General features: G+C 39.4%; 2 protein-coding genes across 4 annotated transcripts in view; both read left to right on the forward strand.

The window, feature by feature from the left end:
* LOC129180057 (zinc finger and SCAN domain-containing protein 12-like) overlaps nucleotides 1-14,538 on the forward strand; it is a 34,045-nt gene that overhangs the window by 9,043 nt on the left and 10,464 nt on the right. The gene's annotated exons all lie outside the window — the stretch shown is intronic.
* LOC129180056 (zinc finger protein OZF-like) lies at nucleotides 2,811-12,875 on the forward strand. 3 transcript variants are annotated; one of them, XM_054774083.1, is made up of 2 exons: nucleotides 2,811-3,184; nucleotides 10,158-12,875. In XM_054774083.1, exons 1-2 carry the CDS (start codon nucleotides 3,058-3,060, stop codon nucleotides 11,564-11,566), a joined length of 1,536 nt encoding a protein of 511 aa, XP_054630058.1. In that variant the 5' UTR covers nucleotides 2,811-3,057; the 3' UTR covers nucleotides 11,567-12,875. The 3 variants fall into 3 exon arrangements, with proteins under 3 accessions (XP_054630058.1, XP_054630060.1, XP_054630059.1); XM_054774085.1 differs by having other exon boundaries at nucleotides 2,816-3,175; XM_054774084.1 differs by lacking the exon at nucleotides 2,811-3,184 and adding an exon at nucleotides 3,194-3,420.

Consider the following 14,538-nt stretch of genomic DNA (forward strand, 5'->3'; position numbering starts at 1 on the left):
AGAAAGTAAGCCAAATACAGCAAAGCAGTTGTTTGTTCAAAGTCTAGTAATGCATTAATGCGTGTAAACATCAGAAAAAAAGGCAGGATTTCATATTCCATACAGGCAGGACAAGTGGAATAAAGAAGCAAATGGTAGGCCAGGGGTGTCCAAACTTTATCTAGCAAGGACCACAGTGGAAAATGAAGGGAGATTTTTACATTTTCCAAATATAACTGTCTTCTTAATCTTTGTAAATTGTATTCTCTACACTTAAAAAAAAAAAAAAAGTTGCCCATCATCCACAATCCTTATGTGAGACATGAACACATGTTCTCTTTTCGGTGTGTTTTAAAGATATAAAAACAGATAAAAAGAGCCAGCTCATTACTGCACGTATGGGACTTACTTATTCCTCCCATAAAGTCGTTTGAAAAAGTCTCCAAAAAGTGCCAAGAACGCTCCATTTACATATAATGTGACGTGCATATTAACCAAGCTACAGCGACATTGTTATTATTATTACTAACATTGTTACCCCACACCAACGGCGTTACTGGCGCATTAACACTTTGCCATACTACACTGGCTAGCTACTAGCCGGATAGCGACTATCTTCACCACAAGCTCACCTGTAGCACGTCAGCGCCCTGGTCACAATGCGTCAGACCAGTACCAAAAGGTAAGGCCACATATTCAAGATTCCGCCACTGCTGCTGTGTTTTTTTTTTGGAAAAGTTAATGTTAGGTGTAGGTGGTCGTTTCTACAACATTGCCATGTGAAATCGATGCGCAAGGAATCTCCGGTCATGCTGAGAATGGCCGAAATACGCGAAATACTGTAAGTATTACATGTTATGAATGCTATGTTGAATGCAATCTTACTACATGGTCACAGCATGTATATATAACCATAATATTCATTAGATTAGTTTGTTCTTGTAAAATTATGACTTTTTTTCTTGTTGGAATGTCTTTCTTTCCTTTTAATATTTTTACAAATATTTTGACTTTATGCTCATGAAATTACAGCTCTTTTTTTCAAACTATTTGAACTGTTTTCTTATAAATGTTGTTCTCGTAATATTTTGACTTTATTCTCATAATATTGTGACTATTATTTTATATACAGTATATGTATACACACACACAGTCATGGAAAAAATTATTAGACCAAACTTGTTTCTTCAGTTTATTGATCCATTTTAATGCTTGGTACAAGTTACATTTGTCAACAAATGAATGAATGTGAAGTTATATAGCCCATATTACGTAGTCCCATACAATAGGTGGGGGTATGCACCTTTACAGTCATGGCTGTAACCAAGTGAAACAACGAAGGTGGGCTGAGCGGCTGTGGCTGTGATGGGTAGACGAGACCTCATGAAGTATTGCGGCACATGCCACTGTGTTGCTCAATACTGACACCTGCTGGATGTTACCGGGTGCGTAAGTTCAAATACAGTGACTATACACAATAATATTTGAATTATTGTATTATTTTATGTTAATCCAAGTTCAAAATAGCTTTGATATCTTTCAATTGTATAGTGAATAAAAAAAAAATGAAAATCTGTTTTTCCAGTCTCTTGGCATTCAAACAAAGTAAAACCAAAACCAAATCAATACTGTAAATTGAATTATAATTTTAAAAGGATGAGAATAACTTAACTACTTCTGAGGAAGTACATTATTAAACTGTTTATATACTGTATCTTTGTGTATTGATGACGTGCTTTTCTCTAGTAGGCCAATTCTGCAAAACAAATGCGACATTTAACCTGTGGAAACTAAAACAAATATTTTAAACTAACTCACTGAAATGCAGATGAATTCTGTCCACTCAAGAGGAGATTAACTGTTTCAGAGGAACGGGATGAAATAAGGAAGTAAAATGGCTTATTTGCCGATATAAGATCACTAAATGGTCTCACACGGCGAAAATCTTTCTTTTCTTTCAGTCTCCATGTCACACTGGATTCAATGGAAGAATTGTGCTTCAAAAGATTTGTTGTTATTGCTGAGACGTTGCACCCCGATGGCAGAAGTCAGACTCGCTTACTTCCTTGTAAACACACTTTGGTCCACTGATCTGTACTTAAAGTATCTGGATAGACCATAAGTCGCACGCGCCCGTGCAAGCCGCTGAAGCCACAGAGAGGCCATCTTACCACTCACATGTCGTACGTAGCAGACTACATTGGCACAGCGTACATAGTGTACAAAGCAGATGAAGAGGCTAACAGAACATCTATATTTTACATTAAAAAGCGGGGAGATTCTCCCATTCCTTCAAGTAACGTAACCTTCGTCCCTTAAAAACGATTTGATACGTTATTCTCTATCTTTTGGCTATATTAAATGTACTTTTCCCCTTCCAATTCTCATTGCCTTTGGGACAAAATTCTACTGTGCACCCTGGCTCAGCACTCCCCTATAGCAATGATAGTTTTACTCCTCTAGAAAGAGATTTTCATTTGAACTGCATATCCCATCCCTTTTTTCCACTAAAATCCATGGTCATGATCCTTTACTTTTTATTCTTACTTTCATACAATTCACTATGCTCTCGTCTGTACAAAATATGAATCATAAAAGAGAGTGACTTTGGACAAGTTTTAAAATCATTTAACATTTTGATGATTTTTTCTGATTGTGTTATGAAATAGAAATAAGCTCTTTGCTGATATAGCGAATTAATAAAAGAAGTTCACCACGAATGCAAAAGCTTGTCGAGAAGTGTTTCCTGTGAGTGGCAATATGGCGGCCGTGTGGCTTCACAAGTCATCGCCAATGATCTATCCAGATATATAATACAGTGCTTTGGTCCCTCACAGACAGGCGAAACAGCGACTGGATCGGTCACGTGACTTTTTCTTAAAGCGATAAGCGCTCAGACAGGGCTCTTTGAGCTCGCACGTACGCGGACGCGTCGATGTTTCCGGACACATCACTAATTCGCAGCAACTATCGAAAACAGTGCATGAAAAAATAATCTTTCATAAAACACACGGAACGGGAGTTGAGCGTGTAGCATTGGAGTGCTATCTGAAGTAAAGATTGGAGACCGGAGAGAAGATGGACTGCTGCTATGCTAAGATGGCGACGTTCAGTCAAAGAGAAGATGGAAGAGAATCAGCGCCACCGACTCCCAGCAAATCATCAGCGGAGAAAAAGCCCCAAACTGCAGATAACGGTGGGCGAGGTGAAGTTTCCAACAACGTCTTTTTGGAGGCTATCTTAAACCCTGAAAAAAGAGTTCATTTTCATTGAAATTAGCCGACCATGCTGAGCAACTTAAACAAAGAGCCGCCATGATTGTTAGCTTGGCGCAGACAGCAGCGTTCAAGTCAGAGTTGAACAAGGAATGTGAAAGACAAATGAAGAAACTGGAAGAGCAAAATAACCGCTTGTGTAAAGGGAAGCGTCACAGCTCATATGGTAAAATGTTACCAAAGCAAATTTAAACCATTTGCACGTTTGTGTTATTTGTTGTTATGGTACAACGCAAAATATGTTTTGGGTGGTTGAATGTTACGGGCTGTATTGCGAAGCAAGTTCAGTGGGTTGGCGAAGCGTGTTGAGTATAGCCGTGTTCAGCGAAGGTAGCTCTCTTTTAAAGCAGCTGCATCACCATGGTAACTCATAACCTGGTCCTGATCCGGTTATGTCCAGGCTTTGAGCATAAAATCGGCTATGAAAGTGCCACTGGTTCACTGGCTGTGTCCCAATTCGGGGTCTGCATCCTTCAAAGGACCCATCCATCCATCCATTTCCTATACCGCTTCTCCTCTTTAGTGTCGCAGGGGCATGCTGGAGCCTATCCCAGCTGACTTCGGGCGACAGGTTGGGTACACCCTGGACTGGTGGCCAGCCAATGGCAGGGCACATATAGACAAACAACCATTCACACTCACATTCATACCTATGGACAATTTAGAGTCACCAATTAACCTAACCTATGCATTTGAATATTTTCAGGACTTTGTGTACTTGACCTAATGAGACTGTGGTGGTGAAGGGGGTCTGGTGGTGCAGGTGTGTGTGTGTCTTTGTGTTGTTATTTGTAGCCTCAAAGCCAGGGTAGAATGCATTGAGGTTGTCTGGAAGGCTGTCTGCAGAGCTGATAATGCCGGTGGTCTTGTAGTCTGTAATGTGCTGCAAGCCTCTTCACATCAGCCCAGAATCAGCAGTGGAATAGAAGCCATCCAGCCTCTCTCTGTACTGTCTCTCTGCCGCTGTAATGGCTTTCCTCAGTACGTACTTGACAGCTTTGTACTCGGCCTCATTGCCTGATTTGTATGCAACACAGCGAGCACAGCGTACCAGAATGTTTATCTGGGGCTTCTGGTTCGGGAACTTCCTGACTCGTATGGTGGGCACGATGTTGTCAACACAAGTGCTAATGTACCCAGTCGCATACTCAGCATAGTCCTGTACGCACCGCAATGACGTCATGCGGCGTGCAAATGCGCACTTCAAGGATGCAGACCTTGAAATGGGACACAGCTAGCCCCCGGGGGGACATGTAGAAAAAAAAGATCATTCCCTGATATTATCCATCTATAACCTCGTTAGATTTTCAGACGAGGGAATACGCTAGATATGCTCACTTTTTGAGCCGAGCACCAGGAATAAAATGCAATATGAAATATTATTAATTAGGCCAATGTTAGCAGATAGAAATGTCACAGCAGTCCTTGCGTGAGTCCTCAGCCCGTTAGTCTTCTTATATTACAGCATTTGCTGGAGGAATAAACACTCTGAGGCGTCAATCAACTGGAAGAAAACGTGTTTATGATAAGGAAAAGATTGTAAAAGAAACAAATTAAAAAGGTAGCCACAAAAAACGGCAACACTGCCATCTCGTGGTCACAATGAGCTGCAGCACTTGAAACATGAAGACATACCTCAAAGATGGAAAAAAGACAGGTGTTGCTCCAATGTATTCATTTTTTAAATGTGTTAGTGTTAATATGTCAAAGTTGTGCAATGTTGAGTGTTGAGAAATGAAAAGACTAGTAGGGTATAGCTAGGATAATAAATCGTTGTTAACGCATTACATGCTCAGCATTATTCTGTCAGCAGTCCTTCCTTCGCTTTATTGGCGGCGACAATGTTGCTTTTAGCAGTCATTATCTTTTGGGAACTCCCCATAACACTCCATAGTAACTACTTACAATTTTTTTGTCAAATACACCAGCTGGGATGGCACAATTTTTGAGCAGAAGTAGAATAATATAACGTCAAACGGCCATTTTATGTGAATGCGCACTGACAACAGAGCCGAGAACCGGACTTGACAAAGTTAGCTGATAGCCACCGTTGCAGTACCATTTAACTTTGTTTGGGGACGTTAGGTTTTGTTGAGTTGCATCTTGATCACAAAGCCTGGGTTGGTTGAGCCACATTTGCAGAATACCCCCTTAGGGGCTTGAAATATATTGTGACAAGAAAAGCACTCTTTTTACATTGCAAAGGGAAAACATGCCATTGTACATTTCTACATTAAACTTAGTCTTCAGATTTGGACACTTCTTTCTGGATGACTCAATGGGGAGACAAAATCCTGTTCAGCCATGGTTCTAATGGCTCTGGTGGGGAAAGCTATTTGCTTTAACACCTTTCCAGGAGAGATTGTAACTCACATAGCTGGTGAAAATGCTCACTGGTTGGTTGTAGTCGTTAAAATTGAAAGCCAATTCCTTATAAGAAGAAATATTTCTCAAAACGTATATCCACTTTGATATTTGCCTACTTCAACAAAGATAATGAAAACAATCAATGATATCAGTCTTAAATTTATTAGGAAAATAAATGCCATTATCTAAGGAAAGAAGGTACGGTTAAATGTATTGACGATAGTGAAAATATGATTGACTTTAGTGCAAAGAATGAAGAGGAGTTTTTAATGAAAGTGGTTAAAATGATATCTTTAGAATTTGAATGAATGACTGGTGAGTATAAATGGATGGGAGGTGGAAGCTCACCAGCAGGTACTGTGCACCAATGCAGTGCGCCTCAATACTGCCACCAGTGGCTGAACGAAGTGTAGCCTCACGGAACACTAAAACAGCAGTATACCAGTCGTTGGTATACTGAGGTGCCTCAACAAAGCCATGCTTTGTTTTCAAGATGCAGCTCAACAAAACCTAAGTTCCACAAAACAAAGTTAAACGGTACCGCAACGGTGGTTATCCGGTTCTCGGCTTTGTGTTCAGTGGGGGGGCGTTTGACGTCATATTATTCTACTTCTGCGCAAAAACCAACAATCCTAGCAGGTGTATTTCACCCAAGATGAGCAAGTAATTATTACGGAGCATTCAATAGAGCGAGGGAGGACCGTTGTCAAAATAATGCTGAAAATGTGAAAGTTAATCCAATTATTATACTAACTATCTCCTACTAGTCTCTTCATTTATCAACGCTCGACGTTGCTCAACTTTGCCGTATTAACTCTTAGCCATTTAATAAATAAACTAGAGCAACAACTGTCTTTTTTTCAACTAGGTCTATTGTTTTTTTCATATGCTCTAAATTATAGAATGCTGTCGTGACCACTAGGGGGCAGTGTTGACGTGCTTTGTGGTGGCTTTTTCCTTTGCGACAATTTTTTTCCTTTTTGTTAGAATAAAGAATTGTTTCGTTGCAGTTGATTGACGCCTCAGAGTACTGTTTCCTCCAGCAAATGTTGTAATATAAGATGACTAATGAGCTGTATACTCACGCAAGGGCCGCTGTGACGTATACGTCTGCTAACGTTGGCCGAGTTAATATTTTCTCCGCCTAGGAGGTTGTGTTTTTGCCAGTGTTTATCTGCTTGTTTGTGTTCAAAATGGCTTGAAAATTTGTGAATGGATTTGGGTGAAATTTTCAGGAATTGTCAAAATGGGATATAGAAGAACTGAGTTAAATTTTAGGGGTGATCCGTATCACCGTCTGTGTCCAGGAATTTTTTTTAAAGGATTCTACGAGATAAGACCATTTTCGGGATTTGTGCATATAACTCCACAAAAACTGGTAAGAGCACTTGGAAAAAAATATCAGTGACTGATCCAGGTAGTGGAATTATTCCAGATACTATGATCCACAATATGAAAAAATAGGGTATCTTTGGAACAACAAACAAATGACGCTATAAACATGCAACAAACAACATCATATATAGCCAACACACTGTGGAATCTGGAGTGTGCCAACTGATTTGTTGTATCATCAAAAACGTAGGAGCTAGATCAGGAAGAAAACCGCCATGACAGAAAATGAGATTTTTTTGTGAATAAATACTGAAGTCAAATTGATATCATTATGAATCCAATTGCTGATGGTATGTTTTCATGGTCAAGGAATCTAGGTATGTAGCTAAAACAAATGTAGGACTAATATTTATGGTGTAAATCACACTATGTGGGGAAGTATGGCGCTTGGCGGCGGTCTGCGCTCTCCAAGTGTGTTTTTGTAGTTTATACTGCATTTCATTACGCTCTGCTCAAAAAGAGCGCAAATGTAGCGTATTCCCTCAGCTGAAAATCAACTGTATATCTCTTATAGAGAAGGGAATGTCATCAGTGTGAGGTCAAAGTAGCCACGGAATGAGTCACACAGTGAAACAGCGGCCCTCAGGCAGTTTTCCAAAACATCTCAAATCATTTTGATAAATTAATTTGATTTTGTTATATTTATATTATTATTTTTAATTAATTTGATTACATTTATTTTGAAATATGTAGAAAATGCATTCAGTCTTACATGAAAGTTGATGTTTTTTTGAAAAAGCAAATTATTAGTATGAACTTTGGTCTTTGCTCTTTTTTCCCCCATTTTCGCTCAATTTTTCCCCAATATTTCAACTTTCTTCTCAAATAATCTTCATAAATTATCTTTTTGTAATATTATGACTTTATTCCATAACATTTTGACTTTCATAACTTTCCAACTTTTTTCCTCAAAATAATTTCCCAAAATTTACAATTTTTTGTTGTTTTGTTATTCTCATAAGACTACGAATTTAAAAAAATGTCACCTTTTATGCTGCTAAAATTATTTTTTTCTTGTAATATTTGGAATTTATTCTGGGGTAATTACAGCTCTTTTTTCATTTGTTGTTTGTTTTGTGTAATTTTCAAATAATTTCAACTTTCTTCTTATACATTTTCTTCTTGTAATTATGACTATTCTCGTAACAGCTTTTTCCAAAAATTACAACTTCATTTGTTGTTTAGTTTGTTTTTTTAAATTACGGCTTCAAACAAATAACGTCTTTCCGTAACATTTTAACTTTATTCTGCTAAAATGATCGTATTTTTCCTCACATTACAACATTAATCTTGCAAAATTAAGATTTGTTCTCATTACATTACAACTTTTCTCTGAATATTTTAACTTTATTTTTGTAAAATTACTCCTGATTTTTTTAAAAAGCTTTCTTGTTGAATTATATTTTTAGAATGTGCCGTGAGCCACTAAAATAAGCTGCAGGCCGCAAATGGCCCCCAGATTGCACTTTGGACACCCCTGCCATACACAAACAACCACACCCGCTAAGGGATGTAACAAACTAGATTTTTGCAAAGTTTAACTTTGAATTGTGAAAATAAAGCAATCCCTCCTTTATCACAGTTAATTGGCTCCAGACCCGACCGCAATAAGTGAAATTCCCCGAAGTAAGATAAAATATTAATAATCAATATTTTTGTAGTTAGAGCATAGAAAAACTGTTTACGACTTTCTAAATAGGATTCTTACCATTATTAGAGCCCTCTAGAAAATAAATAACATCCCTATAGTCACCTTTACACTCATATTACCCAATATGGACAAAAGCCATTAAGCCATTTAAGACATAAATAAGACTCATTCTTGTGCGTGTTTCAATAAATGTCTTCTGGACATGTGGACAGGAAGTGACGTCGGGGATTCAGAGTTTAGTTTTAACTGCAGTCCCTGTTATTGTGTTGAATTTGATGACTATTATTATTGTTATTATTATTATTATTATTATGTTATTATTGCTCTTATTGTGAGATAAATAATTATGAAATAATGAAAGCCGATTGAGTTGGTGATCGTCTGGTGTGTGTTACTAGTGACACCCAGTGGACAGTTCAACATCTTGTCCAGTGTTCCCATGTTTAACGTGGGGGATAGGTTCCCAAAATACCCCGCAATAAGTGAAATCCGCAAAATAGACAACTTCATTTGTTTGCAATTATAACCCCGCCTCTCGCCCGAAGTCAGCTGGGATAGGCTCCAGTATACCCCCGCGACCCTAAAGAGGAGAAGCGGTATAGAAAATGGATGGATGGATATACAGTATGTTTTAAGGCTGTAAAACCCCTCACCATACACTTTACACTTTAGAAGGCAAAAACATTTTCCCACATTTCTCTTTTGTTTAAACACTCTCAAAGTTGAAATTTTGTTTTAATTTTAATGATCAATCTTCTAGGTTGGAAACAAGAAATTCACTCCTCTGACCGTGCCTCGTCCTGGCGCCGTTCACCTGTAGCGTTTTTTTTTTAATCCCTGTTAAGCATTGCCTTCCGTCGTCCGCCTCCTCGTCCTACTCCTTGAACCAAAGATTCATTTAGCTGGTTAGCTTCTTCTTCTTCTTCTGTTGTTTAATGGTGGTTAGCAAGCAGCTCACACAGTTAGCTAGTTTGCTAGCAACTATTAACCACAACAGGAAACAGCACGAAGGAGATTGAGGCTCTGTATTTAGCCAGCTATTGTCTACTGTGTGTTCCTAATATGCTGGTAAAGGCACATAAACACATACTGAGGCAAGTGGAGCTGCACATGTCTTCAACATGAGTATACAACACCCTCTACTGGCAGCTGTAGTAAATACAATAACAGACACACACACCAGAGCACTAATAGATTGCTCTAATACACCACAAGGACGCAGAACACAATGCATGTTCATATGCGGATTAAAAAAATATGCTAAATTGCACTTAAAAAATCCACAAAACAACGAATCCACGAAAGGTGAACCGCAATGTAGCGAGGGAGCACTGTGTTGCCTTAAACTGTATTTGTTTTTCTGTTCATTTAGAACATTTTTACATTTGAAAATGCTTCATTTTGCCCAATAATACATAAGATTTGTTTAAATATGCATTGCAGTTTACCACAAAACAGCGAACATTTACTAATTAATGAATGTCCTGCAGACATCCAACAGATGATACAACATGAAGAAGAGCATCCCCCTCAGCTGCAAGGGATGAGCTCCAATTGGAAACAGGGGGATCCACAGCACCCGCATGTAAAAGAGGAAGAGGAGGAACTCTGGACCACTCAGGAGGGAGACTGTCCTGAAGGACTGGAGAAGGCTGATTTCACCAAGTTGCCCCTGACTGTTGTCACTGTGAAGACTGAAGAGAATGAAGACAGACCATCGGAGTCCTTTCATTGGTTTGGTCCTTCAGATGTCCAAGAGCTGAATAGTCATCCCCCTCAGTTGCAGGGGGGGAGCTCCACTTTGAAGCAGGCGGATCCACAGCCCCCCAATGTTAAAGAGGAAGAGGAGGAACTTGTCTCTGTGAAGACTGAAGACCATGACGACAGACCAGCTGAGTCCTTTCGTTGGTTGTGTCCTTCAGATGTTCAGCAGCTGATTGATCATCCCCTTCAGTTGCAGGGTGGGAGCTCCACTTTGCAGGAGGAGGATCCACAGCCCTCCCACTTCAAAGAGGAAGAGGAGGAACTCTGGACCACTCAGGAGGAAGAGTGTCATCTCGATGTGACCTGCTCCATTTGCGATAAAAGCTTTTCTAATAAGTATGATTTGACTCAACACATGCCGACGCACACAGAAGAAAAACCTTTTGGTTGTTCGATGTGTGGTAAACGATTCTTTCACAAGTCAAGCTTGGTATCACACACGAGAATGCACACAGGAGAAAAACCTTTTGGTTGCTCAGTTTGTGGCGAAAGCTTTTCTCACAGAAATAGTTTGACTTATCACAAGCTGAAACACGCAGGAGAAAAACCTTTTGGTTGTTCTGTTTGTGGTCAAAGATTCTTTGTCAAGTCAATGATGCTGGCACACATGAGAACGCACACGGGAGAGACACCTTTTAGTTGCTCAGTTTGTGGCGAAAGCTTTTCTCACAGATACAGTTTGAGTTGTCACGTGTTGAAACACACGGGAGAAAAACCTTTTGGTTGTTCTGTCTGTGGGCAAGGATTCTATAAAAAGTGTAGTTTTGTGACACACATGAGAACGCACACAGGAGAAAAACCTTTTAGTTGTTCTGTTTGTGGTAAAAGAGTCTCTCAAAAGTCAGCTATGGTACAACACATGAGAACGCACACAGGAGAAAAACCGTTTCGTTGTTCTGTTTGTGATAAAGGTTACTCGCAAAAGTGTAATGTGGTATCACACATGAGAACCCACACAGGAGAAAAACCTTTTAGTTGTTCTGTTTGTGGCATAAAAGTCTCTCAAAAGTCCGCTATGGTACGACACATGAGAACACACACAGGAGAAAAACCTTTCAGTTGTTCTGTTTGTGATAGAAGTTTCTCTCAAAAGTCAGCTATGGTACGACACATGAGAACGCACAAAACCTTATAGCTGTTCGGTTTGTGATAAAAGATTCGTCACACACGAGAACTTCCACAAGGGAAAAAACTGTTGCTCGGTGGTGATGGTGATAAGGCAGTTATCACACATATGCTAACCAAATTATGGAGTCAATGACTATATATTTTTGTGACCAGACCAGTTTTTATTATTCTTTTGTAAATATACAAATATCCAGTAGGTACAAACATTTAATAAGTGCCATGTGATTAGGAGGTATATGATTTAGATATCCATTTTTATGGTCTTGTATAATGATGCCACAAGCTAGTAGTGCTAGTTAGTACAGTAGGGGTTCTTTTGTATGTAGCGCATGACTATATATGGACAGGGATGGATATGTGGATTATCAATGTGACACCAGTAATTAGACCAGGGGTGTCCAAAATTTTTCCTCACAAGGCCACATACTGAAAATCAAAGGATGCGGGGGTCACTTTGATATTTTTACATAGTTTTACATTTTGTAAAAAGGCTAAAAACTATATGTATGGAATGACAAAGCGTTGTATTATTAATTATTGGTATTAACATTCACCCTGCCTCTCACCCAATGTCAGCTGGGATAGGCTCCCGCATATCCCCACGATCCTGGTGAGGATAGAAAATGAATGGGTAGTATTAACATTTTGCATCTTTGCTGTATTTTTCCCATTTTCTGTATTTTTTGGGGGGGGGTTAATTTTATATTTACAATGTGCCACGGCCAAAAAAAAACCCCCAAAAACAGCCGCACGCTGCATTTTGTACACCCTTGAATTGGACCAATCAAAATAGCAAAAGAAGAAGGTCACACCCTAATATGGGTGGCTCCATGCCCAATTCAAATGTTATTAAAGTGATGTTCAGCCCACAAAGTCATTTGTTCCGCAGAACAACTTCTTTTCTCTGGAATAAAAACTCTTGGATTCAAACTGACCAGCTCCTTATTGGACTGAGATTTCTTTGCCTCTTTTGAACTTAGATGGGGTTTTTTTCTGACCTGCTCAACTCTTGGGTGTTTTCCCTGAGATAAAGGCCAGCAGCTTTTGTGGAAAAATGATTTCTTAAGAAAAGAGAATGCGTGAAATAAAGACAGGGAGTTTGTGCAGTTTATTTATTTTGCAAAACGAGGTCTTTGGGCGTTCTGAGATTTCACCAGCTAAGCCCTGGATGTGGATTTGGCCTCACATCGTACTGCGTGTACCATCAAGGAATTGGAGTATTCGGAAAAGATGAACAACAGAAATGACATTTATAGATCTACTGTCTTAGAATAGTCGACCATTTGACGATTTTATTCGGAGGAGTCTAAGAAAGAGAGAGAGAGAAAGTCACGAGAGGCCGATTCTCAGCTCAACAAATGTGCAGTTCAGAAAGATTTAAGCATACAATTAGAACTTCATCTTCTGATTACAGTTGCTAAGTTTTATAACAGAAGGGACATTTCTTCTGTAGCCCACCACCCCCTGGAGTCTGCATTGTGGGCGGAATTCCCCCCCGGCCATGCAACGCGAGCTGCAGCGCTGAGACGCCGTTTCTTGCGCGCTCGTGTGTCTCCCGCTCACAGCACCCCATCATTTCGGGAGCCAGTGTGCGAGACCTGAGTGAAGTTGGCCCCCCGCCTCACTCAAACCTCTAGTCAAATAGTCTCATTTTTTTACTGCTACATTTGTGCTGTTTTGTGAAGTTAAAATGAACGTTTGTGCTGCTTTCGTTTTTTGAGTTATTACGGTTTATTTTATAGCTCAACCGAAGTTTACCCAGCCCCCGACATGCTTAGAATGAAACCAAAATAGTCTCATTTTTATTGCTATATTAGTGCTGTTTTGTGCAGTTAAAAGGAACGTTTGTGCTGCTTTCGTTTTTGAGTTATAACCGTTCATTTCATAGGTCGTCTCAAGTGCACCCAGCCCCCGACATGCTCAGAATAAAACCAAAATAGTCTAATTTTTTGTGCTAGATTAGTGCTGATTTGAACGTTTAAAATGAACGTTTGTGCTGCTTCAACTATTCCGCACCCGATGTCCTTCCGTTCCTGCTCTAGGTTGACAAGTAGTAAACATGGCACCTATCTTGTGGCACCGTAGCAAGCAAATAGCACATGCAAAGTCTTGAGCTGCATTGACGGGCATCGGGTTATTTTCGTTTTTTTCTGTCCATAAAAAGCACCAGTGAACCACTGAAATGACTCTGTGACCCAAAAGTGGACTACAACCCACCAGTTGAGAACCACTGATATAAAATACAATATATTCAGCAAGTTTTCTCTGTATGGAAATGCAGTCGTCCCTTGCAATATTGCAGTTGCTGCGTTTTTTCAAAAATGAATAAATGACCACTGTTTTGTGGTTGACTATGGCATATGAGTCAAAAAATATGTAAGTTATGTTTAATATTCTGCTTAACTCATTCAATACCAAAGACATATTTATACGTTTTTATAAACACGAACGCCTAATCCCAGCAATGTATTTATATGTTGTTTACGTTGTTTTGCAAAATGAGGTGATGACGCAACTCTCCACTAATGGATTTCACTTCAGAGCAATTTTAAGCCATAAAAACGTCCAGAAGGTGGCAGAAGTGCATTTGATAAGGCTTGGCAGGGATCAGGTGGATGGAAAAATCACACTGCAAGGAGGAGAAAGTGAGAGAGAGTGAAGTGAGAGCGTGCAGAAGTTTATGCTTTGTAGGGAAATTTTAAGGCATGAACGTGTACACGCATACATGCACGCTAACACATGCACGCACTTAGCTCAGTTCTAAATGTGAAAACTAAATAGTTCAGGGTGCTTTTTTGTTTATGTCGTGGTTTAGTTGTTTAGATATTTGGGCTGTCACAAAAGCAAATATTTGTCAAAGTGAAAGTCATGCTTCAAATATGTCTTTGCACAAAAAGCTGGTTTGCTCCTTTTTCTAGTCGGGAACCGATATGTTCAGAAACGTACATGTGTTCTACTGCTGATTACCAGAGAAAGGAA

This window comes from Dunckerocampus dactyliophorus, chromosome 4, assembly GCF_027744805.1.
Source record: "Dunckerocampus dactyliophorus isolate RoL2022-P2 chromosome 4, RoL_Ddac_1.1, whole genome shotgun sequence".
Taxonomy (NCBI): domain Eukaryota; kingdom Metazoa; phylum Chordata; class Actinopteri; order Syngnathiformes; family Syngnathidae; genus Dunckerocampus; species Dunckerocampus dactyliophorus.